At 40.9% G+C, this 27,858-nt stretch overlaps 1 protein-coding gene across 1 annotated transcript; it reads left to right on the forward strand.

Annotated features, from left to right (window-relative positions):
* Positions 1-1,754: 1,754 nt before the first annotated feature.
* Positions 1,755-20,338, forward strand: lnpep (leucyl/cystinyl aminopeptidase). The gene is made up of 22 exons (XM_075468087.1): positions 1,755-2,212; positions 4,726-4,820; positions 5,614-5,816; positions 6,845-6,956; positions 7,148-7,405; positions 7,494-7,684; positions 7,859-7,997; positions 9,376-9,510; positions 9,629-9,749; positions 9,856-10,007; positions 10,094-10,207; positions 10,303-10,434; positions 10,600-10,734; positions 11,291-11,445; positions 11,519-11,607; positions 11,731-11,914; positions 12,029-12,185; positions 12,955-13,139; positions 13,367-13,528; positions 16,622-16,762; positions 16,871-16,952; positions 17,058-20,338. The coding sequence occupies exons 1-22, from the start codon at positions 2,185-2,187 to the stop codon at positions 17,187-17,189; spliced, it is 3,102 nt and encodes a 1,033-aa protein (XP_075324202.1). The 5' UTR covers positions 1,755-2,184; the 3' UTR covers positions 17,190-20,338.
* Positions 20,339-27,858: the final 7,520 nt, after the last annotated feature.

The following is a 27,858-nucleotide window of genomic DNA, read 5'->3' on the forward strand; positions in this document are numbered from 1 at the left end:
TTTATAAACTTTTACAGTTGTTTATAATAACAACAAGAACAGAAACAGTGCGGACTGGTCAGAGATACAATGGTTATAGTGGTAACACAGCGTCCAAGAATAGCAGATCAGGTCCAAAGTGGTTGCCCATTTAGGTCTCTATTGCATTCAACTCCCATTGCTTCCAGAGGTTTCCTCCAAGTGTCTATAAATAACTGAGTTTTGCCATCAATAAAGTGTCCAAGTTTCAGCATGGTCATAAGGTCGACAATCAAGGGGGTCTTCCCCCACCCACTTCAACATTATACTTTTCCTAGCTAGCATTAATAGTGATTGAACCACCTTCTCATTTTTTTTAATTGAAACAGGGACGTGACCAAGCAAACACATCATTGGATTTTCAATCACTTGTTGTCCTATTGCTTTACTTATATCAGAGCACACTTTGTTCCAAAATTTCTGAATGTAAACACATTCCCAAAGGCAATGGTACCTTGTACCCACATGAACTTTACATTTTTGACAATTTGGTGACATACCCACATTATATTTACTGAAAATGTTTGGAGAAATGTAAACATTATGCATAATATTGTACTGCAATTCTTTAAACTTGTTGCAGATTGAGATTTTAAGATGGTAAAGCAAGAATTCTGTCCCAAACCTGTACACTTATTTCATATTTAAATAGCACTCCCCACGATTTCCTCAACCAAGAAAGTTTGTCCATACTGAGGGAGTATATTTCTGAGTAAAATTTAGAAATAAAATGTTTATGTTCTTTATTATTGATCAGGAAAATTTCTAAGTGATATGAATCTGGTGTTAACTTAAGAGATTTATTTTTTTGTTGTACATAATGCCTTATCTGCAAATATTTATAAAAATCCTTATTTGGCAAAGAATATTGTTCCTTGAGAGATTCAAAAGATTTGAACTCTCCTTGTTTGAATAGGTCATAAAATCTATGGATCCCGGCCGAGTGCCAGTCTGCAAAACTAAAGTTTGTGGAGGGCAGTTTGGGTTACCCACCAATGTGGACAAAATTGGAAATGACCGATTGCCTTTAAAGAGTTTTCGAAGTTTATCCCATGCCTGTAATACATTGCCTAATAAAAAAATATTTTTAATTCTACTTGATAGTGCATTTAATTTGGTGCCAATTAAGTTGACAGGCGATGATGGTTTACAAAGCACTAGTTCAATATTAAGCCATGGTGAGTCTGAATTTTCGTGTATCCACACACTTAATATCCTAGCTTGTACTGAAAGAACATGATATTCTATATTGGGTAGGTTCCATCCGCCCAATTCTTTAGGCAATTGAAGTGTCTCCAATTAGATTTTTGGTTTTCTTCCTGCACATATAAAGTCTGCCATAGCTTTATTAATTATTTTAATGTCCTCAGATTTTAATATAACAAACAACATTGATATAGGATATAGTATCTTAGGTAGCATAACCATTTTTATAAGATTAATTGGGCCTAGAAAAGATATTGGAAGAGCCTTCCACCTTGTCATTGTTTCACATACACCCTTGATCGTCCCATTTATATTTTCTTTGTATAACTGATTTAACTGTGGGCTAACTCTTTCTCCCAGATATGTAATTCTATTCTATTCTAAAATAAAACAATACAATGTCCTCTGAAGTATGTCAAAAGGAAAGAGCGTACGTTGGAATGCTTACGTACGTACGTCTTTCTGACCCCGCCCCTGGACGCAACATCCAATCGGATATCAGCACTGTGATTTGATGGGAAGTTGTCAACAACTAGTCTGGAGAGAAGGAAATGTGACATTCGCTCTTGTGTTAGTTTGCAGAACACTTGAAGTTAAGATTTATTTTCTCGTTTTTAGCGTAAGCTTTTATACTTTGAGACACGTACACTGTATTCACCTATTGTTATAATATACAGCTATGTGTGTTAAAGTTGGATAAAGATAAAGGAAAGCGGCAAACGTTAGCTTGCTGAATGTTGTTCAGTCACTTAGAATTGTCAATTGGCTAGTTCCGAGCTAGCTACTACGTAGTTAGCTAACGGTTGTACGGCGGGGTTAGGCTGCGATTTATTGTGAAGGTCTGTGAGCGCCTGCGGTGGGTTGTGGCCAGCCAGAAAAATATCACGTCCGTCGAAGGCTCTTAAACGTACAGAAGTTACCCCGTTTTTCAACGCGAGGAAGTCTTTGAGAGAGCTTGCCATGGATCTGTTTGACAGTAACAGTACAGGTAAGGACGGAAGACTGTAGGTACAGTAACAGATAGCTAACAGCAGCAGGCCAGCTAATAACTATCGGGACACTGGTTGCCGACTCAGAGGGAGTGACATTCACTCGAGGACACATTTTTAGAGAGGTGCATTTGGCTTTTCACAAGCCTCGTGAAAGCAACTCGTTATTTTCAGAGTAAACCAGTTTCTTTGCACTGCTGGAAAATTCTCTGAGTCTTAACTTGATCTCAGTATCATTTGACAGTCCTGCGATGACACGATACCATTTACATGTCTCCCACTCATAAGGCTGAGCAGAATTGTTTATGTATGTTGCAGCTCATGGTATGACATTTTGATTTTATTTGGGCCAAACAACGTCAGTAGCAAGTGTAGGATAGTTTGTTTTGACATCATTATGGTAAATAAAGGTAAGACAGTGTTTTCCTGTTAGGAATCACGTGTCTTTATCTTTCTTTGTCTTGGTTTGAAGAGCTGACAAGTCATACTCGGCTCAGCTCAGGATGCCAGTAGTCAGCTGCTTTCTAACCTCTGCTGTGGCCCCAGGGTGTCCTGGGCTTTATTAAAACAAACAAGAATCCAAACACGTAGTATCTCTCAGGGAAACTGGATGTTCTCAAACTGGAAAAAACAACAACCCAATCACAGCAGTGTGACTTCCTGTTTTTTTTTTTTTTTTTTTAGCTTTTGCTTTTGCTTGTGAGCATTCTTGGTTATGACTTTGTGATTTTTCAGTACAATCACGTTGGTCAGTTAATAGTGCGGAAGCCGTATGCTTCCTTTACGCCTTACATATTCAACCAGCCATTTACATTATTGTCGCTTTGTTCAGTGCAACCATGTGGGTATGGAGGACTGCAACAAAAAAGTGTATAAATTTATATCATGAACAATGCTTTTGAAATTGAATGAAGTTTTAATTAATGCAAAAATAATGAAAGAAATCATTTTTTTTACTATGATTTTAAACTGCAATGAATCATTACTTTCCAATTGGGATAAATGTAATTGAAAAGTAAATAAACAGCGACACTAACACAAGCCTTATGGGAGTTTTAGTCCTCCACATGTTGGGTGTTTATTTTGTGTTTCCACTAGGGCCAAATAAATGGATGCACCTGCTCAACTCAAACAGATATTTACCTACCCTTGTGTCAGTCTAAGGTAGAGATAATAATAATGTTTGGAGTAAACAGGAAGACCACAATCGGCAGATAATATGCTGTATTTACATGTAAACCCGTAATTCATATTAGCCTGGCTTGACAGTAACAAGTGTGATAACTACCTCTCTAAACCAGATATGCATATTGCTTATATAAAATGTCTCGCACCATATTAACGCAACAATAATTCAGAGCTGTTAGAAGTAGAAATGTTAGCCAGTGCAGTGTAATATGTCTTTATGGGTAATATTTTTATCAGAAACTCCTCTGGACATTACACAGTACCTAACCACTTAGCCCCGCATCTATTAATAGGCATTCATACCACAGCAGTGTTGTCCAGACAGAGAGACTGTGTTGCAGTCATTTCAGAAACACTGTAGTCAAGGAGTCAAATAAATCACCTCCCACATTTTTGGATTGTTGATGTTTTGGGGATTTAAAGCTAATCTTTGCTGTCATGTAGTGAACAGCGGGACTTCAGCAGGTGTTTAGTGTCACCCTCTTCCTTTTTTTCTTTTTCCCCCATCAAATCCATGTAATACCGACCTGATAATGTACTGGCCATCCTCTGTAAAAGCATGGAGTGATTGGAAGCCAACACGGGGGGGGGATTCACAGCGTTTTACTGTTAAATGTATTGAATTAAGGAGCTGAGCATGACTCTCGTTGTTTCAAGAATTACTGTGGAAAGAATTTGTCTGCAGTCAGACACTGATGTGAATCTAGTCAAACAAGGCTTCATTCTTGCCCCGTTGCTGAAGAGGCTTGTTAGTTGAGGAAGTGCAGGCTTTTGTATAGCCTACCGCAGTGGCATGTGACAAGGCCAGATAATAAATACTCAGCACATTTCCTTTTCTTCTAATTTGTGGGGACTCCCTCAGTTGTTTGATTTTACTGCAGCAACATTTAACTAAAATGAAATGTTATGAAGAAAGAGTGAGAATGATTTTACTGCTCACAGATTTAGTTAGAAGTGTGCTGTGCAGAGTCTCACCAGCCCGATGAACCTGTTTTATTTGGGTCAGAGTGCCATTAAAGGAAAGAACCTCGGTGTACTAACAGGAAATTGCAGACACTCAGTCAGTGTTTTGTTAGATCTAGGTTCATGTTTCCTGCAGTTTCATTTCCTACAACAAGCCTTGTTGTTGAACAGCGTGTTGTTTCCACTTTGTTTTGAGGGAAATTCTGAAAATCACAGCAAGTATGCAAAAAGATGTGGGTCACTTAGTGCCACCGTACAAAAATCATTTGTATTCCGTTGGTGCAGATTTTGTCTCTCTCACAGCTCATTTCCCTCTTTGAGAGTCATTTGTCTGATTTCTCTTCTTCTGTGTGTGTTGCAGAGCGTGCCAACCTGCCGAGGAACATGATTGAGAACAGCATGTTTGAAGAGGAACCTGATGTTGTAGATTTAGCCAAAGACTCCGCTGCATTTCCAGTACGTCTCTTTCATATAGTCATTTGTTTCATGAAAACCCAACACTCATAGGCAGCACTGCAAATTCATATTAGTTTAGAAGGTATCCGATTTGTTTTGAGTTTAGGAAATTAGATAGACATGCAACCAATTAGAGCAATGGCTCAGTGGTGTTTTATTGCAATAAATTCACCCAATATTAGTTCATTGCTTATTGGCTCAGCCTGTGCAAGGCCAGGTGGGAATATGTTTAAATAAGAGAGAGAGAGAGGGGGGGGGGGGGCATATTCTCATACTCAAATGCAACGTGAGCTCTTTTAATCATGTAGCTCCCAGGTTGGGGTGACCACTGATGCTTACGTGTACTCTGTCACATCACTTTGCCTTTCTTCCATCTTTAGATGTAATTTTATAGATCTCAGCTGCATCTAATTACAATCAAAGTTGAATGAATTTCTCCAAGCAAAGAGGGACAATTTAGTATGACATCAAAGCAATATTGTCGTTGTGTTCCCTATATTAATATCTTTCTCTTCAGGACTGCAGTTAGTCTTCCGCTACTACATTGTGTCATAAACTGTCATTAAAAATTATTAAGCTAGTATTAGCAACCCTAAAGTAATCCCTCAGTCAGCGTTACCTTTATCCTCTCTAAGCGTCGTATTTCCACTGTCATCTTAATCTGCCTTGATTGATTTACCCGGGAAGACAACCCAATTATTATTATTATTGTTATTATTGTTATTATTAATGTGAGAAACACTGCAGAGTTTAACTAGAGAATAACAGAGTGCCCTGAACACGCTCTTTCTAGGCATTTCCTGCTCTTGACCCAGATGAGGTGGCGTATGAGCCTCGTAGCTCACGGTTACTTGTGCGAGGCCTGGGAGAAAATGACATGGATGAGGATGAGGAAGACTGCGAGTCTTCGGCTCGCCTCCTGGGCATGTCCTTCATGAATCGCAGCTCTGCTCTCAGATCCAGCTCTTCCCCTTACGCCAGACAGGCTCCGCCAAGGTAATGCACTGAGAAGGTCATCATTTGTGATGTTTCACAGTGTGTTTGTTCCACTGTGGTGTTGTAACATTTCTTAAAGTATTCTATTATATATGAGGTTAATTATTCAAGAGTTTTGTTGACCAACAAAGGATGAAATCAGCCGATGTTTTGTAATTGTCCAACCACTTTAGGAACATTTCTAAAACCTTTCTGTGATATTGATATTGAGCAGCTAATGAGCAAGCAGCTATAGATGTGAGAGATAAAGAGACAGCAGTGAGGACAGTGTTGTGAGTGCTTTTCTGGCTTAATGATAATCTATTTACCTGCTTGATCTCAAGACTCAAACAGACACGTGTAGAATTATACAATAACCTGTTGTGATAATGTGCTGCTACACTCACAAGTCCTGATGATAACCTTGTGGTTACAATTACATTGGTGGATAAGAAAAAAAGTCTTGAGTATCAGTTTGCTTTAAAAGATGGTGCTTAAAAGTGCATTGTGAAAAAAAAAATGTTATTGCCCAGTCAGTCATCACAAAATCAGTGTTAATGTGTAAAAACCAGTGAGGGTACCATTCAAGTTATAGCTGTATTTCCAGACCACCAAAAGTAGCCATTAAACAAAGTAGGAGAAGAAAAAACAAAAAACTTCTGTGTGTAACTGAATTCACATGATGCATATTAGAAGCTGTGCTATAATACCATGTTGCTGTTTATGAAAATGAATGATATTACAGCTTTTTACACACAAAACCTGCAACTTTTCCAGTCACAGAGCAAAATCTGGCTGTCTAAGTAGCAGATAGTAAAACTAACATGCAGCCAAATTGGTTCACTCTTTTTTTATGATAGTTTACTTCATGTTCAGACAGTCTGTTTAAAGTCAATGTGCTCCTATGTGATGCAGGTACTCCACAAAGAGCATAGATAAAGTCCCCTGCGGCACCATCCTTCATAATATTTAGAAACCTTTCTACACCTTATTACCATACATATGCAATTTAGTTAGTAGAGGTAATGTTGCATTCTTTTTGTTCCCAGGTCATGTTCCCGACCCTCAGCCCGTACCATGGTTGTATGTGTGTTATTCCTGGTGATAGTGGTCTCAATGACCATGGTACTGTACTTCCTACCTGGTTGTACCTTTACAAAGGTAAGAATATATAATATGAAATATTCAGGTGGTTCAGTTTAGCTAGTATTCGTAGTAATGTCTAGACACACGTCACTCTTTGTACTCATTGAGCCAGTATGTCTGTCAAGAAAGTTTCCTCTTTTATTTCTCTTTCATTCTTAGTCACACACTCATTCCTCTGTCTATTCATTCCTATAATACTTCTGCAGGCAGGTTGTCGTAAGCCGAATAAGACCAGTCCGCTTGAGCCAGTCTACCCTGTGTCCACAAGTGGTGAACTGTTTCCATGGACACAGCTCCGACTGCCTCACAGCATACATCCCCTCAACTATGAGCTCACCTTGACCCCTGACCTTGATGACATGACTTTCACTGGCAGAGCCGTTATCAACATGTCTATTCTTCACAGTTCAAAGCTCATTGTCCTGCATGCTGTGAATCTCAACATTACCAAAGCTACCTTCAAGGTGGGATTGAAAGACATCTGTGTGCAGAGGAATCCAAAAATGTTTTCTTTTATCTGCTGGTTCCTCGCAAACATGTTGTATCTTCCAGCTGGGCGATGGGCAGGCGAGTGATGTGACTGTACTGGAGTACAAACCCAGACAGCAGATAGCTGTTAAGTTCAAAGAGGAGCTGAAAGCAGGCCAGTTCTGTCTTTTGACCCTGGATTACTCTGCCAACCTCTCACACACCTATGATGGTTTCTACAACAGCTCATACATCGATAAAGATGGAAACAGAAGGTACACATATCTAATTGTTGTGCTGTAAGTGCAGGTGAAAGATGTGCTGTGGTCGGAATATGTCCAATATGATAACTCATAATGACACATTTAGAAAACAGTGCCGCGATACTGGCTGAAAACTGAAATTGGGTGTATTTGGATGTTTTAAGCTTGCTCTGTCTCTTGTCACAGGGTCCTAGCAGCCACACAGTTTGAGCCGCTGTCAGCCAGGAAGGCCTTCCCTTGTTTTGACGAGCCAGCTTTCAAAGCAACGTTCTTGATAAAAATCAACCGAAAACAAAACTACATGAGTCTTTCCAACATGCCTAAGGTACTGTAGAATTAGTAATTTGTGGTGCAAGGTAACAGAGGTAGAAACGTCTTACTTCTTTTTGCTTATGCATTCATTGATTTCTATGACATTTAAAAGCTGAATGAATTATAACATAAAGCAGAGCCCAGATATGACTTACATTTGGTTTCCTAAATTTGGAGCACTTAAACTGTTGAGGAGCCTTGTGAATGTACCAAATACCTATTGAGTCTATCAAAGTGTCCGATTATTGCACGACAAATATAGTGCCGAAAAATATCAATAATAAGTCAAATTAATAATGAATAAAAAAGAGTTGACAAACTGTTGAAGAGTTGAAATGTGGCAGTGAGAAAGGCTTGGCTGAAATCTGGAGATGCCCACGAATGTGTTGGAGTGCATGACTTTCTCTATAGAGTCGGTAGAGACAGAAATTCACAGCCAGTAGTTCAACATCTGGGGAACAAAGATGCTTCTTCTCAGTAGAAGTTTAGGATTACACCGTCTGTGGTTGAAAACCACTGCAGTCACTCCTTCTTTCCTTTTGTTGCTGAGTCTGCTTTTGTTGTCTGAAGCTGGGGAGAGAGGCGCTGGAGTCATTCATGTTCCCACTAAGATTTGCCCGTGGGTACAGTTAAAGGGATAGTTCGCCTCTTTTGATATGAAGCTGTATGACATCCCTTATCAGCAATATCATTTATGAACATCTTCTTACCCCCTGCTGCGTCCTGTGAGCCGAGTTCTGGCCTCGTTTTGGCGTTGACGAAGGTAGTCCGGCTAGTTGGCTGGGGCTTAAAAAATAAAACGTCTTGCTTCTCAAAACAATATGCGTCCATCCAGAAAAAGTCAGACCTCACAATCGCTTGGCGCTATTTTTGCCTCCCTTCAAATCAATGCCACCTGCCGATAGCCGCACCTGTTACGGTGTTTACTGCTCGGAAGCAGGGGCAGACCGAGCACTCGGTCTGCACTTTGGTCTGCACAGTTTACACAGCCCGTAGTGATACGAAGGTAGAGAGAAATAGCGCCAAGCGATTGTGAGGTCTGACTTTTTCTGGATGGATGATTTTGTGATGCAAATGTATTACTCTTTTGAACGCATATTGTTTTGAGAAGCGAGACGCTTTATTTTTTAAGCCCCAGCCAACTAGCCGGACTACCTTCGTCAACGCCATAACTCGCCTGGAACTCGGCTCATAGGACGCAGCGGGGGGTAAGTCAATGTTCATAAATGATATTGCTAATATGGGATGTCATACAGCTTCATGTCAAAAGAGGCGAACTATCCCTTTCAGCTAACAGAGGGCGTATTGGTATCTGCTTGCGGTGTCGTATTTCACTATAATACTTCCTACATCCGCTGATGGTGATCTCACGCGCATGCTTTGCATTTCAGGCCAAATCCACACCTCTTTCCGATGGCCTTGTGCAGGATGAGTTTGAAAAGAGCAGTGTCAACATGAGCACATACCTGGTGGCCTTCACTGTTGCCAACTTCACCCCTATCACAAAAAATGTGTCAGAAACCACGGTAGGTCTGACGGAGATATGTGTGACTCCCATTTCAGTGTCAGTTCAGGCTGTGCATCTTAAACATGTTTTATAGCTGCATTAGGTCAAGAGGGTATTTCCATGTCTATTTGTTTAAGGTGTCAGTCTACTCTGTGCCAGAGAAGACAGAGTACACAGAGTATGCTCTGGAAACTGCTTCCAAACTGCTGGAGTTTTACAACAATTTTTTTGATATTAACTACCCCCTCAAGAAGCTAGGTGAGCACCCACATACGTGCATATTTCTCATAATGGATATAAATGATATTTTGTGTTTCTTTTCTCCCTTTTACACTAACCTGTATGCTCCCTTTCCTTTTGTCAGACTTGGTAGCCATACCAGACTTCCTGGCAGGAGCCATGGAGAACTGGGGGCTCATCACTTTTCGGGAGACCAGCCTGCTGGTGGGCAAAGAGTCCTCCCCTCTGGAAAAACAAGTGGTTGCCTCCGTCATAGCACATGAACTTGCACATCAGGTAGATTTTCACTTTTAAGCCTGTAAAAGCAGCGGAGACAGAGGGTTTGTTTAAGGTACTGATCCGTCTCTGGTGCTGTGTTGCAGTGGTTTGGAAATCTGGTAACCATGAGCTGGTGGAATGACCTGTGGCTCAATGAAGGCTTTGCCACGTACATGCAGTATATGTCGCTGCAGACTGTGCTGCCAAAGCTGGACATCGTGAGTTCAAGCACCTGACCCACAGAGTACTTCTCTGGTTTTGAAGCACATGCATTTGTGTGCTTTTGCAGTAAGTCCTGTTTGTGTGTTTGCAGGGTAATTTATTCCTGGCAGTGAGGTTCAGAGCCATGGACAAAGATGCGCTAAACTCCTCTCACGCTGTGTCGACAGAGGTCAACACTCCAGAACAAGTGGACGAGATGTTTGACTCGGTCTCTTATGAAAAGGTACATTTTTACTCCACACTTCTGATATATAAGCAGAAAAATATTCAGCTTTCAGTTGTTTATTTCAGTGAAGAGTTCCTCACTGCACCTCGACCTCAGTCACAAGTGTAGTCAATACTCTAAATTTGGGTCGTACCACACGCACTTTGTGTCTCTGCTTTCAAGGGTGCATCTATTCTCCTGATGCTGAATTCTTCCTTGCCGGGGGACCAGCAGTTCCGAAAGGGCATCATTCAATACCTCAAACAATTCAGTGGATTAAATACAGAAACTAGTGACCTCTGGAACAGCCTCACACAGGTATGTGAGCGTGTTATTTTTATTATATTAGGCACTTAAGAGTCGTTAAGAGTTAAGAGTCGTTTATCAGTTTGCTGCAAAACGTTGTTCATCCATTGTCTTATGAATAAGATAATTTTTTTCCGATACCGTCAGTCTTTAGTTTCACAGTCATATTGTAATTAGTGATATAAGAGAAGTGTCACATTACTTATAGTGATGGGATGTTTTTATTGATGACTGTAAGATTGCTCTTTTTTTTTTTTTGAAGGTGTGGTACACAGAGGGTACAGTTGCTCTGAAGAGTTTTTGAATCACCCCTTTACTACCCACCACACTCATATGTGGATGTGTGTTAGTGTTGACATTTCAAGAAGTCTTTCATGGAGAATTTTCAGAGTTGATGTTTGTCTCTTCTCAATTGGTTTTAATGGATTCTGTATCTAAATGGTGTTTTCTCTTGCCACTCATACTTGCCACATTTCAGAGGACACACAGTTACTTTTATTCATTTTGAAAAGCAATTCATGTGGCATTGGATCATGCAGAGACGCTGTATTTCTCTTCCTGTGTACAGGTCTCCACACAGCACCAGAATGTATCAGAGATGATGAGTTCATGGACGTCACAGAAAGGCTTCCCATTGGTTACTATAAGCCGCAAGGGAGATCAGGTGACCCTCACACAGGAGCACTTCCTGTTGACCTCTGACGATGCCACGCGTACCTCCAGGTGGGTTTAATCACAACATTCATAGATCATAGAAGCGCAAGACGAACCTAACTGTGCTGTGTACTCCGTTCAGCTTGTGGAATATTCCCGTGACGTACGTAAATGACAGCTGTAGTTTGGCCCCGGAGTGCAGACAGATGTTCACTCTGAAGTCCAAGTCAGGTAAAATGCAAAAACATACATACAATACAAAACGAAACAATCTTTCAGATCAAATAGAAGTGTTTTAGATGCCATGCCAATTTTTATTTTTTGTTTTACGTTTGTGTCTTTGCCTGTTTTCAGACACTCTTAAGCTGCCAGAAAGCGTAAAGTGGCTCAAGTTGAACTACAGAAACACAGGCTTTTACATCGTCCACTATGGAGATGAGGGTTGGCGCAGTCTTATTGAGGCTTTGTCCACAAATGTCAGTGTTCTTACGCACGAAGACCGTGCCTCGCTCATACATAACATCTTTGCTCTCTCCAGGTATAAAAGACAACCTAAACAGTCTTTTTTTTTTTTAAAACAAAAAAACTTAATTGAGTGATTTAAAATAAAGTCTTTTCCAGTACTGTTACAGCTTCACTTCCTGCCTTTCAGACTGGGACGTGTGTCTTTCCGTCAAGTCCTCAACCTGTTGAACTATATGCCCAATGAAACTGAGACTTCTCCTGTGACAGAAGCTTTGCTACAGCTCAATAACATCTACAGTTTGCTCGATAAAAGACAGGAATCCAGCCTTGTGGCTCGCCTGAAGGTACTGTACATAGACACACTCGCACACAAAGTCCTATTTAGGATTGCTATGTTTCCATCAACCACAGCAAAGAAATATCACTGAAAACTGATATGTGCTGCATGGGGCGCTTATGGTGTCATTTTTAATTTAGTCTCTGTATTGCTAAGAGCTTGGAGTCACGCAGCAATGCTCCAGCTCCTCCAGGTTCTCTCCCGGCTCAGTCACACAGTGACGGCCTCTCTTACAGAGTCCCTGTGGCCCGCTGTTCAGCACGCACATAGTTTACTTAAAAGAAGCTCTATCTGTCTGGCTGCTTGTAGTGACCTTGAAACACTACTGCAGACAGGGGGTGAGCGTGAGTAATGACGCCCTGACAGCTATGTTAATCAGACTCAACCTGGCACTGTTCCCCAAAAACCTTTGTCCCACTTCTCAGCCCTGCAGATGAGTAATGAACACATCCCACCACAAATCATACTGTGCCTGCATCAAAGATGCTGAACTTGATTTCTTGAATTTTACCCCCATCTCAAAATGTAACTTTTTTGTTATTACTGTATTGACATTTGCCTTATTCACATTTTGATTTCTGATTCTTGCTTAACAGCGCAAAGTGCTGTTGCACTTATATAAATGTTTGGATGCGTTGAGGTTTTTGTGTGATCAAGCAAGCATATGTGGTCTGTTATGTCATATTGTGAAGTTGAACTGACGAAACGGTCTCTGTGTTCAAATGTATTCATGATTTATGTGATTATTTTTTTATTTCCCCCCCTGAATGCTGCAGACTTACATTCTGAGGCATTTTGATTCTCTGATTGAAAAACAAACATGGGGAGAGGAGGAGAGTGTTTCTAAAGAGGAGCTCCGATCTGCTCTCCTGGGGACGGCCTGTAGTCTCAAAGAGGAAAACTGCACCAAGAAAGCCAAATCCCTGTTCAAACAATATGTGGAATCCAATGGCACCTTCCAGTAAGTAAAGAACACAAGAATTGTGTGTATTCTGGTCAGGGTCATAGTGGCAATAAGAGAAACAGTAAAGCATAGACATCTTTTTACAAAAGGAAGCCATCTCAAGCAAGGATTTGTAGACTTCATTGAATGGGTACCGAGCATTGGCTTGCAGGAAAGACATTGGTGCAGTCGTAACCTAAATGCTTTTACACAGTTTTCTTCCCCTGTTATATTTAACTCTTTAGGATCCCAGGTGATCTGCAGCTGGTTGTGTTCTCGGTGGCTGCTCAGTCAGATGAAGACTGGTCGACTTTGCTCACCATGTACACAAAAGCCACCAACGATGCAGAGAAGCGAAAGATCCTGCAGGGCCTGGCATCAACTCAGGACCCAAGGCGTGTTGTCTGGTGAGTATGTATGTTTGAGCTCATTACTTAGGCATAGGCCTATTAAGCCCAATTCCTTCGAATCTATGTTCATTCAGCTTTTCTGGATTCCTTTACCAGTTGCACTTTGGCTTGTTCTCAAATGTGGTTCAGCTTCTAACTGACTGGTTTAAAATTTCCCTCTTCACAAAGTGGTACACCTACATTAGAAGGAAAGTCCTACCGACATCTCAGAAATGTCTTCATCTTTCAGATTTTCAATTAACTAAACAAGATTTCCCCTTTTCCAGCACTGGAGATACAGAAGCTTTTGATTTAGAATGCCACCTACATTATTAGGCACATTTACATGACACCAAGCATGGTTACATGGACAGTTTAGTCGAGCTAAGGTTACAGTTCGAGTTGGCCATTTAACCAGACCTCCATCCTCATAGCAGTGAACGTGCAGGGGAGCTGAAAAGAGCTGTTGACTGAAGTATGCCTGATGCTGCGTGAGAAACTGTTAAAGAGATTCAGCCACTTCTGATTTTCTCTTTGAGAGATGCATCATGTAGATGCAGCCAAACTCACTGCACAGACTTGTCTTGAAGTTACATGAATGGTGATTTATTTATTTATTTTTATTTTTATTTTTTTTGTCAGTTGACACTTCGTTCATAAAAATCAGTATTTTATTAGAGCAGAGCGGCAGTCTGGAAATGCTTTCAGTGACTGGGAGTTGACATGTTAGCCGCTTTCGGACAGACCGTTCTAAGAAAGTAGTTATCAGAACTACCCTCCTCGAATTTCGTTCTGATAACTATCCTTCCCCAGCGGAACTGTTTCAGTCTGCATTCGCACATGAGTCGGGACCTGATAGGGACTGATGCGCCGCGCGCAGCTGTCTGCTTCAGTGACGTGTTAGCCGTTAGCCGTTTAGCGCTACATTCAAACACAAAACAAAACGGTAAAAGTAAGGAGAGTAGAAAAAACACCACCAAGAAGCTAATATGGAGAGCGGGGAGGACACTGTGTTTATGGTCTGCATGATGGTGATATTAATCATGGACAATCACATCAGGCGTCTAATATCGAGGCTGGAAAAGCTCACAGAGAGAGTCAGGAGACGATACTTTTTCATTTCATGAAGGAAGAAAGGAGAGCAGAGCGCTGCAGACAAATGAGACCAGTGTAAGTTTAACTTATTAAACACCCGCTGGTTGTGTCTGTGTCTATGAGGAAACATTTCAGCCGTGATAGCATGACATGGGGCGTAGCTACCGACCACCAAACACCTCCGTTAGATTCGTTCTATAAGAACTATGAAAAGACCCGACCTCGGAGAAGGAGCTAAATAGTTATAGGAACTAAGGGAGAAAGCCCCGAGTTCCTGTATGTCCGAACACGGGAGAAAACGGCCCCGCGGATTAAAAGGTTATTAGAACTGCCAAAGGTTCCTACAGTCCGAAAGCAGCTGTTGTCTTAATGGGCTGATTTTCAGTCACACTTCCTTATCCATTTAACTGTCTGACAAAAGTAACAGAAAAATATGTGAAAGAGAGCATCTTTATTGGGAATTTGTATTGATATACTCTTAATTTGAGCTGTTTTTACAAAAAGATGGAACTTTGGCGCATGTACAGAACACCTAAGCCCATTTGACTCGAGCTGATCGGATAGTTTCAGGAGTCATTTGAACCCAAACCACATTATCTGGGTGTATTAATCCTGCTTGAGAAGCTTGAAGTTGTAAAAGTTCGGCCAGTTTAAAAATCTGGTTTTGGTTGAAGTAACACAATAATCTTTTTTTATTTTGTTTATCTAGCGTCATGGAAACATGCTTTCTACAGAAACACAAATTATTGTGGTAGTCTGACCAAAGACGGACTTTTGAAAATGCAAATATATCAAGCCAACTGAAATCATAATACCAAATCCAGCTTCTCTAGACTGGATTAAAACACCCAGACAGCCCAGGTTGGGGTTCAAATCACCCTGCATCTATACGCTCAATCTGTACATGATTCAATGTTCCAAAGAATAAGTGTATGTCGATTCATCTGAATTCCCAATAAAGCTGCTGTCATTCGCACATTTTTCTGTTACCTTTGTTAGATGGCTAAAAACAATGGAAATAGATATGTAACTGAAGCGTCATTTAACAAAATCACCATTCAAGTTACTTAAAGACAACGTCTGTGCAGTGAATTAGGCTTTACTTGCATGTAGGATGATTGCCCCACAGAGAAAGTTGGATAAAGCACCATATTTTGCATGTTCTCTCATACATTTCACAGCACTGCTGCGTCAGAGATACTTTGGTTAAATCCCCCCGAAAAGCTATAACATTAGCGCGACTCAACTGCGCACATAAGAATACACTTTATGTATAAAATGTATTAATAACCCCGAGGAGTATTATTGTCTGACCTGCCAAAGGAAACTTCTGTCAACATATTCAAACGGAGTCTTGATCAACTAACTTTTTCTTTATCGTCAGTGTGACTAAAACCTTTTTTAAGGCGGTCCTTTTCTTTCGTATAAACGCGGTATTGGGTTCAAAATTGGCTCTACGGTGTGCACCTCTCTTACCAGCTAAGCTGTTGATTCCATAACACCGGCTTACAATTTGTAAGCGCACACTGCTTTGGGGCAAAGCTCCTGCTGTTCAGTCTGTCTGAATGACCAAACAGGAAAAGTAGCGGCTTATCGAGGATGTCTTTTTGGTGCTGATAAGATGCGGCCGCTGTGTGAAAATGGCTTAAGCTACATACAGAGTACAGCTGAAAAATCCTCCTGTCAATTCTGATGGACAAACATATCATAGAACACCTTAGACTTTGTTCTCCCTTATTGGACTGTGAATAAGACCTATACATATCTACAAGAAGCTAATTAGCTTATGTATTTGTTGGGCCAATTTATGTTTACATGTACTTGATGACATTCTTATTTGGAGACGTCGTTGCAAGGTTGATGTTGAAATTTGTGTCTTTTCATTTGCTCTCATAATGTCTTTGTTCTGACGATGTAACAGCGATTAAATGACATGATGGACAATTTGCTCAGGCAGCCCGGTAGTCACGATCGAGTGAGTGAGCAGCGTATTAACACTTGTTACAATCTTTCCAGGATTCTTAAGGAAGGTCTGAATGGGCATGTCATCCAGACACAGGAGCTGCCTTTGGTCATCAACACTATGTGTAAGGGTTTTGCCGGCTACTTGTTTGTGTGGGATTTCATACAAGTGAACTGGGACAGCCTCATTGAGAAGTAAGTGTCGGCCTCATGAACGCTATGCATGAGAATGCGGTTTAAGATTTATTCACCTGAAAATGAAAGGATGAAGCATCATCGGAGTTTTTTCGCCTCTGTCCGTAGGTTCCGTGTGGGCTCTTTTGCAATCCATACAATCATCACATCTGCTACCTCGCAGTTCTCCACACAGGCACACCTTGATCAAGTATGTTTTTAAAGTTATTTACCAATGCAATACACCTATGCTTTGTTGTATTCTAAGGTTTGTGGGGAGGTGACAGTTTTGTGTGTGTTTTTGTGTCACGTGCAGGTGCAGGCTTTCTTTTCCAGTCTGAAGGAGCGTGGCTCTCAGATGAGGAGTGCGCAGGAAGCATTCGAAACCATTAGGCTGAACAAACGCTGGATGGACAATAACCTTTCCACACTCCGAAAATGGCTTTAAAATAGGCACTCCATCCAGTGTCTGCCTCAGTAACAAACAACTGGGGTGTGTCTTCAAGAAGGCAGCGGTGTTTGCACTATTGTTGGACTCTGTCTCTTTAACTCCCATGATCCAGATTAGAGTACTAATCAATGGTGAAGGCTGTGCTCTAGCTGGGTGGACAGGGTTTTAGACTTGAGATAGGTGGACATGATCCCTCAGGGTGGCTCTGATTGTGTGTCTGACACAAAACACACTGCTCACGTTTTATGCTGTCGACCAAATCTCCTCTTCAGATCTCATTTGAACCTCATGCCTGAGCAGACAATCATGCTCAAAGCAAACTCCTTTAGCCCAGCCAAATCTCAGGCACCTAACCGTTTGAGCTGCAAAATGGCCTCTTGACTAATCAAAAGTATGATGAATGTCAACTTGGCTGTATGTGTGAGAACTGTCAGTCGTTTGAAGCAGCTGTCAGGGTTTCCCCAGCAACTATGAATTGAAATTACTGCCACTTGAAAGCAGCTTTTAGTTGAAACTAAAGTGTGAAACTAAATGTTAAGAACAAATAATTGCCTGTCAGCCCATAATAACTAAGGTGAAGCATTTGATATTTTTAGTCATGGTTGGGCTGTGTTAGTTGATTGATTGATAGCTCGAAATACCAAACTTGTTTTTGGCATCAGTTGAATGTACTAAAAACCTTCCCACTGTGTACTGTGAAGGGTGTACTAAAAACAGTGCAGGTTTAAATCAACAACCGACGTGTCTTGGGTGAAAGCAGGCAGTGCACACTGGAGCCAAAAGGTCCTTTTTCTTTCTTTGTTCCTCCTTCAGCCATAAAACCATTTTAGCTCTGATTAGGGCTGGGCGATATGAGTTTTTATGTTTGTTTTTAATCTCAATTTTTTTTAAAAAAGTAAGTAACTTGTGCTACATGCAGGGACATTTTCGACAGTCCATGGTTAAGTTTCCATGCAGAGTGTCGCCAGTGTAGCGCTGTGAGGGCTCGCGTTTCCTTCTCCACCGGAGCACTTTGAGCTGCGTTTGGTGGCTTCTTTCCATTACATGGTACTGTTTGGTGGTTCTACCTCAAACAAGGTTCTACGTGAGCCAAGTTATTACTATATGGTGACGAGAAAACACAGCAGGCCACTGAATGGTCAGAGAGAGACTCATCACCTGTGAGTGTGAAGAACGTCGCCGCAGCAGCAGCACACACACCGACACACTTCTTGTTGTTATTGTGAGCACGATTTATGGCCATATGTGCATGTTTATTAGCCGTGAGTATGGACTTCTGCCCTGGCCAGAGGTGAGCTCTGTTGCACTCAGTGGGTACAATCACTCCATAAAGAATGCTCAGACGTTTCTTAAAGCCTGTTACCTGCTCAGTCAGTGCAACGGCCGCCCTGGACGCCTCTTAACTCCTTTTTTAGGTTGCTTCGGATAAAAAATAAAAATAAAAGTCTTCCCACACCGATAAGGTTTTCAGTGAAAATTGAAGAATGGAAGAGCGTTAGCGTGTTGAAGCGTTCTGTACCGTGTAATGGAAAAACATTTTCAGTGTCATTGCACATGCAAGTAAAAAAAAACAACAACAACAAAAAAAAAAAAGTATGATTCATCAGATGACATTGAATGTGTAAAGTCAGCGGATGACTGGTTAACCTGTAGTATTTACAGGCACTGTTTCGGTCACTAATGTTGACTCCTGATGTCTGATAATGGGAATAGAAAGCAATGAATGTTCCTAAGAAAAGCTTTATTGGTTATTTAGTTGGATTAAAAGGCAGTATGAGAGCAGGGATCACAGGAGAGGAGCAAACCGAGGTCGACCCCTGAAGGTGAAACGGCAGGTAGAAACCCTGAGCTTTCCTTAGCAGTATTAGCAGTGTGATGATGCTAAATATTCTCAGAAAATGCCAAGATGTATACCAGGTACCGCTATTCTGTCTGAAAGTGGCAAGATTTCCTTCTCTTTTTTGGTCATATCGCCCAGCTCTAACTCCGATCAACAAGTTTCAGTTTGGTGGCTTTTCTTTTCGCCTGCTGTGCAGTCACTGTGCAAACTCACTCTTTTACTCTACTCGCTTGTAAAGTTGTAATTATGTAAATACTCTCAAATTTGAGCTTTTAGACGTACTGTTTTAAATATCTTCACCTTTCGCATTTAACATTTGCTTTCTGTGTGTGCGCACATATATATACAGTCTAAAGGAGGACGGTTAAATTATTTAAATCTTTTTTTTTTTTTTTTTCTGATGTAGAAAACCAAAAGAAAGTCGTTTACTTAAGAATGTTGTTATAAGGGCTAATGTGCGTATTGCAGGTACTTAGTCTAACTGTTGATAATCTGGCCAGCAACCAGTTGCTTATCAGTCAAAAATAAATACAGGTCACACCAGATTTAACCGCCTATGTCTCTTCGAAGTAGCTATTTATTTAGTGTTTTTATATTTCCCCCCTACGTTTTCTCCCAAGATTTTATTTAAAGAGAGAAGTACTTCCAAAGTGGTACGTATTCAGGTTGACTTGCTTTCATTTGCTTTGTTTGTTACATTATACTTATTGAAGCCTTTTTGTCTGATGTATTTAAAAACTCTGTTCACAAGACCAGTACCAGTGATTGTTAAAGAGGTAACTCGTGAGATCTGTGTGTAAAGTTCCTGCTAACGTTGCCCTCGGTGAAGACAATTTGACTTTGAGCTGAACGCTTGTGACTCCTGGTGGTTGGTTGGGATGTTAACGCGGGCCAGTGTGGGAGGAACCACAGTTCAGTAAACTGTAGTGAGAAGTGAGATCGATCGAGACGATGAGTGAATCAGGCTTACTTAAAGAATACTATTATAGTTTATATCTGTTAACAGATTATAATGATGCTCCCCCTCATTCCATGGCAGTCTCAAACTGGGATTGTGTGTTTAACACTTCTCATATTCTTACAGCCCACCGTATTATCACCTCATTTTGTTTTTTGGGAAGTATCATATGTCTAGATTCTTTTCTCTGTGTTACCAATTCGTAACAGGACTGTAGCAGAGAACCGTAAGTGCAGTAAACCCGTCAGATTTCTCTTTGTTTTTGCACTAGGACGAAATGCTGTACATGCATCTGTAATTGTATTGCTCTTCATGTGACAAAATATAAGTGAGCTGTTTTCTGATTAACGTTGGGTCTTCATTCTTTCACAATCGATCAGATTTTTCTCAAATTGTTCACTCATTCCTATGGTCGTAAGCTTCCAGTCACTTTTTGACAGAAAATGAGGTTGCAATGATTTACCAGCTTTGTTTGAGACTTGCAATTAGAAATAAGCTGCATCCAAATTGAAATATTAGCTAATCTCATAAACCAATATTTAATTCACAATAGAACAAAAAGATACCAAATGTTTAGAATAAAGTTTAAGTATTTCATGAAAGATATTTGCTCATATTGAATGTGATGGCAGCAATTCATGTCCAAGTTGGGACGGGGTCATTTTTCTGAAGCATCCCCTCCCTTTTTTTTTAACCACAGTAATGAAAAATAAAAAAAATTCAAAGTTCTGTTGAACTGAGTGCTAGGAACAAGCCGAGTGGTCCCTCTTGTCTTTCATCCAAAAGGATACAGTGTCCATGATTTCCAATTTTCAATCAGTCTGACCACAGAACAGTTTTTCACGTTGCCTCAGTGCAGCTTCAATAGAGCTTTTGCTAACACCCTCAGCTAAGTCAAAGCAAATCTCAGACAGGAAGAGATCTGAAAAAGAATATAAAGAAGGAGGGGGTTATGACTGAAAAATAACTCCTCATCAAAGAACATCTGGGAAAAAAAACACTAAATTGCAATATTTGTTGTATGTAAAAGTGAATGTTACTTTTTTTTTGTCTGGGTTTAAGCTTTTCAATTATGTAAACTTTATGCTGAAAAACCTCCCAAAATCATGTACTTACAGCCTTGGTGATCAAAGGCATGTATCCAGGCCACCGAGGGGATGCAGAGTGTAGGTCCTGCTCCGTAATGCTTCTCAGCTTTACCACCAGAGGGCATTCTGGCTCCTCTGGAAACTTCCTGAAGTCTGGGCTCAAGCTTGTTTGTAGATATTAAACTTTGTGAATCTTGCTAATCACTGTAATCACTTCAAAGTATTTCTTTTAAATGTATCATGTAGTTTACATTTTATAAGTTAGTTAAAATCTTTTTTTTTTTTTTTTTTCACTTGCCGGCATTTCTTAAAGTTACATTTTTAATAGATATTTCCACATTCCTGTTCTTTGTTCTCAAAAAGATATTACAAAAACATTGAATAGACCCTTCATACTGGATGTCTTGGGTGAGAGGCAAGTTACACCCCAGGCAGGATGCCAATCCATTGCAGGATCCACACGGAGCAAAAACTGGACAAATTTCTATCCACACTTACAGTCAATTCAGAATCACCAATCATGCATGTTTTTGGACAGGGGAAAGACAGGGGACATGCCAACTCCACACAGAAAGGCCTCAGCTGGGATCTGAGCCAGGAGCCCTCTTGCTGTGAGGCAACAGTGCTAACCACCGTATCACTGCGCACAGTTCTGACATTGTGTATGTTAGAAACATCAGATGTTGAAGGCAATACATTTCAATATTTCATTAAATAAGCTCATCTTGAATTTGATGGCAGCAACATGTCTAAAAAAAGCTGAGATGGTAGGAAAATGTAAGTGGAGGATCATGTTGCACATGTTGCATTTAGAAAGAAACAGATTAGAAACATGATTGGACGTAAGTAGAGCACCTTAGAGAGGCAGAGTCTCTTAGAAGTAAAGATGGGCAGAGGTTTAGTAATCTGCAAAAAACTGTTCCTCAATGTAAAATTGCAAAGACTTTGATTCTTACATTATCATCATGTAGTATATTTAATATCATCTAAAGATTCAAAGATTCTGGAGACATGTCTATGAGCCAGGGCCACAGCCAAGATCAATATAGGATGAGACTGGATTAAAAACATGCTTGATTCTGTCATAGAAATCCCTGCATGGGCTCAGGAACACTTCCAGACTGTCTGTGAACACAGTTCAGTTTGCCAGCCACAAATGCAGGTTAAAGCTCTATCATGCAAAGAAGAAGCCATATGTGAACCTGAGCTAGAAGCAGCACTGTCAATTATCATTCAAATGGACTGAGACAAAGTGGGAAACTGCTCAGTGGTCAGACAAATCAACATTTTAGATTCTATTTGGACATCATGGACATTGCGTCCTCCAGACTAAAGAGGATATCTAGACATCTGTAAAGGCACTATCAATGCTGAAAGGTATATACAGGTTTTAGAGCAACATATGCAGCATCCAGATTAAGACATTTTTCAGAGAAGGTCTTGCATATTTCAGCAAGACTGTGCTAAACCACATGATGCATGGATAACAACAGTTGGACTGGCCTGCCTGCAGTCTAGACTTTAAAATGAAAAGATCTGGATTGTAGACCTTTGGAAAATATTTCGCGCATCATGAGTACGGCCAAAGAAGAACGCTGGCTGTTCGGGAGTTCCAATCCAATATTGGACAAGAATGAGACAACATTCCTCTCCCAAAGGTCCAGTAACGGGTCTCCTCAGTTTCCAGATGTCAACAGACTGTTGTAAAAAGATGAGAGGATGTTCCAGAGTGGTGAACATGACCCCAACGTTTTATAGATGTTTCTGCCATCAAATTGAAGATGAGTTCATATTTTTCATGCAAAAGAATAATGTCACTCTCACTTTCAACTTTTGATTTGTTTTGTATTTTTTATTGTGAACAATATAATAACAGGTTAATGATACTTTATATTTAAAATATGTACAAAAGCATCATAGGAAAACCATACAAAACTTAAAATGCCAAATATTATCCATGCTTTTTAATACTTCAGCATTGGGCTGGTACTTTGAAACAAAAGGTGAGTGTGATACTTGAACAGATGTTGGTACTTACTCCTCATTTCTGTCTTTTGCGCAGCACTTTTACATAATCTCAGTCCTGAACGGGAGCAGCGATTGTAAGTTTTTATCTTGGCGCACAAAGCTTATCGGACCAGTCAGTAACTGGGTCACCTACAAACACTATCTGCATGTCCAAAGTGCATTTAGTCACCTGAGTTTTGGGAGAGATCAAAGTGTAGACAAAGTACAGCTGATGAAAGAATAGATATGGTAAGAGGGACCACGATAAAGCCTGATTTATGCTCGGAAACCAGGTCGTCTGCGTGTGTGTCGCAGTTTAAGGCTCGTGTATACTTCGCAGCAGTGTGTCGCAGTGAGCTTGTCGCATACACGACGCAGTTATTTTTGATTTATGCCTTGAAGCGCTGTCTGCGCTATGTTAATCCCACGCCACAACGCAAGAGGGACAATCACGAACAAGCAAGGATTGTGGGTGTTACGGTTACGGAGGTCATTCAACAACAATGGCGACTGGACGAATGCGCACTTTGATTGAGATGCAGCTGATCGATCTAGAAATATAAGAAATATTGCTTTTACTGGAGCTGGCAGAGAGGCGAAAGAATCGTCACGGTTAGCACGGTTAGCGTCAGCCGGTTAGCAAACCGGAAATACGCATAGTGTAGAGCGGATGTAGAGTTGACCAATCAGAGGCCTCCTTTCTCTCCTCCCTGCGGCGATGTCTGCGGCACTGTCTGCGGTCAGTTACAATTTTGAGGAGGTGCACCAGAGTGTCTGCGTAGTGTCTGCGTAGTGTCTGCGTAGTGTCTGCGTAGTGTCTGCGTAGTGTCTGCGTAGTGTCTGCGTTAACTGCGACACACATGCAGACGACCTGGTTTCCGAGTATAAATCAGGCTTAACGCAGACACTACGCAGACACTCTGGTGCACCTCCTCAAAATTGTAACTCACCGCAGACAGTGCCGCAGGGAGGAGAGAAAGGAGGCCTCTGATTGGTCAACTCTACATCCGCTCTACACTATGCGTATTTCCGGTTTGCTAACCGGCTGACGCTAACAGTGCTAACCGTGACGCTTCTTTCGCCTCTCTGCCAGCTCCAGTAGTAGCAATATTTCTTATATTTCTAGATCGATCAGCTGCATCTCAATCAAAGTGCGCATTCGTCCAGTCGCCATTGTTGTTGAATGACCTCCGTAACCGTAACACCCACAATCCTAGCTTGTTCGTGATTGTCCCTCTTGCGTTGTGGCGTGGGATTAACATAGCGCAGACAGCGCTTCAAGGCATAAATCAAAAATAACTGCGTCGTGTCTGCGACAAGCTCACTGCGACACACTGCTGCGAAGTACACACAAGCCTTAACACAAGGCCTCATTCTCCTGGAGACAAAATTCCTGAAGTGCACATGCTAATCAGCAGTGATTATCAGGTAACAGTCAACATTCAGAAGGCCAACTGGAGTCAGATCAGCATTCTAGTTGCGTAAATAGGCTAAAATATGAAATCGATTAGATACACTTTTGATAGACGACATGCAAATGTTGAGTATTTGCGCTGGTTTCAGGAACCTACTATCATTAGTTAGAGCTTAGAGTACAGCTAGATGCAACATGTAAAAAGAAAGTACCTGAAGGCTTTCCAGAATGCATCATGTCATGTGTCATGGGGTGAAGCACAGGGCATGACGTAAATCTGCAGATGTTAACGGACCTAGATGTGTAGTCTTGTGATTGAACAAAAGATGTGATGTAATTTGGTACAGAACTTAAGACGCTTTTTCTCAAAATGCTTCTGGCAAACGTGCTGTGCTGCACCACTAGAGTTTACCTAAATATCCATGACTTTGTGGCACATCCAGTGCCAATGAGCATATTAGCAAACTGAGTTATTTTGGTTTTAGGTCGTAAAAGGGAATGCCCAAGACATGCCCTGTTGCAACACTTACAATAAAACATTCAAATAGTATCAAAGAATATAAGTAGACCAGACTAGCTATGTGAGCAGCACACAGCAGCTATAAAGGGGGCTTTTGTCTCAACTTGAAGATTTATGGAGAGTTATCATTTTGTTTTTATGTAACTTTTGGTTAAAGGACCAACCATGTGCATGCATTCGTACCTACATAATAACTTTTCCATCCCTGGGTTCACACAGAGCGATAACCATGCCAGTGGCGGTTGGTCAATAGAGGGCGCTAGAGCGCCGCCCCTCCCGTGAATCAACCATAACAAATATGAAATTAATTATACATTTTTACATTGCGTTTTTACTCGTGCAGTGGTGTGATAGACTCTGCTGTAGGCTACATGCCACTGCCAGCAACCATTAAATGCTTTCGACTTTAAGATAGGCTTGCTATTTGCTATTGGATATAAAGCCCTCCTCCAGGTGGTCGCCGGTAACACTGGAGTCTATGAGAGCTAGCAAACTTTTTTACCGCAAACAAGCAGAGGCAGCTTTTCATTGGCGCATGAAAAATGTATTCTAGTTCGCAGCTCTGTGCGCCCAGACCAATGGCAGAGTTTTCCTTATTTTTAATCTTAACGTGATTGGACAATTCATCGAATCAATCACGTCCATCAAGCAAGCATCCGAGGAAGCGCCGGGCTCTCGGGGAAGAAGACCACAGACAGTAGGATTGCTGCAGAGGTGAGTCTCTGTTGTAGAAACTAGTTGTTGTCCATTTTACAGTGCAGTCAAGTCAAGTCAGCTTTATTTATATAGCACATTTAAAAACATCAGAATTGAACCAGTCTTCTATATTAGTCCTCAAAACATTAGACACACCTTCCTTTTAATATGGTCTTTGTTTTTCCTGAATATTTGTACATTTTGCAATAGAATAGGAAATTCAGAACCATCATCCCTCCCTACTATTATGTTGTGGTTATGGTATAATATGTGGTCTATTTTCATTAAAGTAGCCTACTTTCTGAATCTATTCTGCCCCAAAACTCTTCATTTTTGATCAACCCAATGTCTGTCTCTAACTGTATTGATAGTTTAACAATGATCTAGTTGACTGGTGTTTAGATGGTGTAACATGTGGTCTATTCTAATTACAGTAGCCTATATTTCTTTATCTATTCTGTCCCAAAACTCTTTATTTAAGGTCAACAATATCCAAAGTATCTCTCTAATTGTATTAATACTTGAACAATGGTCTAGTTTAGGTGGTTTTTAGAATTTGTGTGTTGTGTTCTGATTGTGAGGTGCTATTTGACCCATCACGCGCAACTGCGCCCCCCCAACAAATTGAATCACCAGCCGCCACTGATGCACACTCACACTGAAGGCCAATTTATAATCACCAATTTGCTCAGCCACTTCTGGGGAATTCTTAGAGAAAATGAATACGGGCATAGGATGGAATTACAAACTCGAAATCAACAAGCTTCAGCTGTCAGGCCCAGAGAATGGAGGACGCAGATGCAGGAGGTTTAAATCCAAGACTTTTATTTTGAGGCAGCAGAGCGACCAGTCCCTCGTGAGAGAAGCTAAGGAAGGCTATGAAATATTATTCTAAGATTATATAAAAATTATCAAACTCAAAATCACTCCACTAGTGGAGGAAAAACAAAAGACTATGAAACTTTTACAATTAACTATAAGTCTCTCCTACTAAGGAGGAAAAGAAAAACTTCTCCTAAAAATTGGAGGAAATAAACTATGAACGTATTTACCAAACAAAAGAACCACTCCACCCAGGAGGGAAAACAAAAGACTATAAGCAAACTTAACTATGTATTTCTTACAGGATCTATAATATAAAACTTATTCTAGGAAAAGGAAAATCACTCTCACGAGGATAATTACCACTGGGAACCAGGAACTCGGAAACAGGCTAAGGAAACAGGTTTGGAAGGTACGCGAGGATGATGCACTATACGGGGACAGATACAACACACTGGCACAAGACAGGGGGAGACGCAGACTCTTAAGCATACGGGGGTAATGGGAAACAGGTGGAATCACTCATACGACAATCAGACTGGAACACGAGAGGAAGGGCAAGTGACCTGGAACGAGAGGGAAGTTAGTCTTTCAAAATAAAACAGGAAATGACGAGACAGGACAAAAACCCAACTTAACCTCACCACGGTGTGACATCAGCTGATCAGCAGGATCCAACTGAGAAGCTTAATTTTGCGATGCAACCACCACACCACAGTGTTGCCCCTCTAACAAGCCCTGCCGTCACAAATGAACTCTACCAGTTAGTATCTGTCAATCCGACTCGCACATTTGAATTTTTTTTTACAAACAGAAGCAATGAAAAAAAGTGTCCTAAAGCTGATTTGTGCTGTGCCAGGTCTCTCCCTCTAAAGCATTTCCATCTGACAACTCACCAGGAAATACCCTGGTCCTGCATGAGTTTAAGCATGACTTAAAGTCATACATGTTTGACTGAAACTACTCACACACTGATGAATCATCCTCTGTAGGACTCTGTTTTGCAATTCAGTTCTCTCAAGAATGCTGGAAGCTTCTGGTGTCACTACAGTTACATAATATTCTCTAAAGCCTATCTTCATTCTGTATCTCACAGTTTTGGCTTGAGAAGAAGAGCCGCAGTAATCTTTCAGAAAGGTTAAGGTTACATATTTTCACTGCATGCACGTCCTACTGTAGCTGTTACTTCGCAGTTCCGTGGCGTGACTACGATGGGATTTCAGAAATCAAACTAAAAATCTGCAAACCCTCAAGTAGAATTAAAACATCAATCGACTGTAATAATATTTTTGATCTCACATTTTAAGCAGAGATAGTAGGC

This window comes from Odontesthes bonariensis, chromosome 6, assembly GCF_027942865.1.
Source record: "Odontesthes bonariensis isolate fOdoBon6 chromosome 6, fOdoBon6.hap1, whole genome shotgun sequence".
Lineage (NCBI taxonomy): Eukaryota > Metazoa > Chordata > Actinopteri > Atheriniformes > Atherinopsidae > Odontesthes > Odontesthes bonariensis.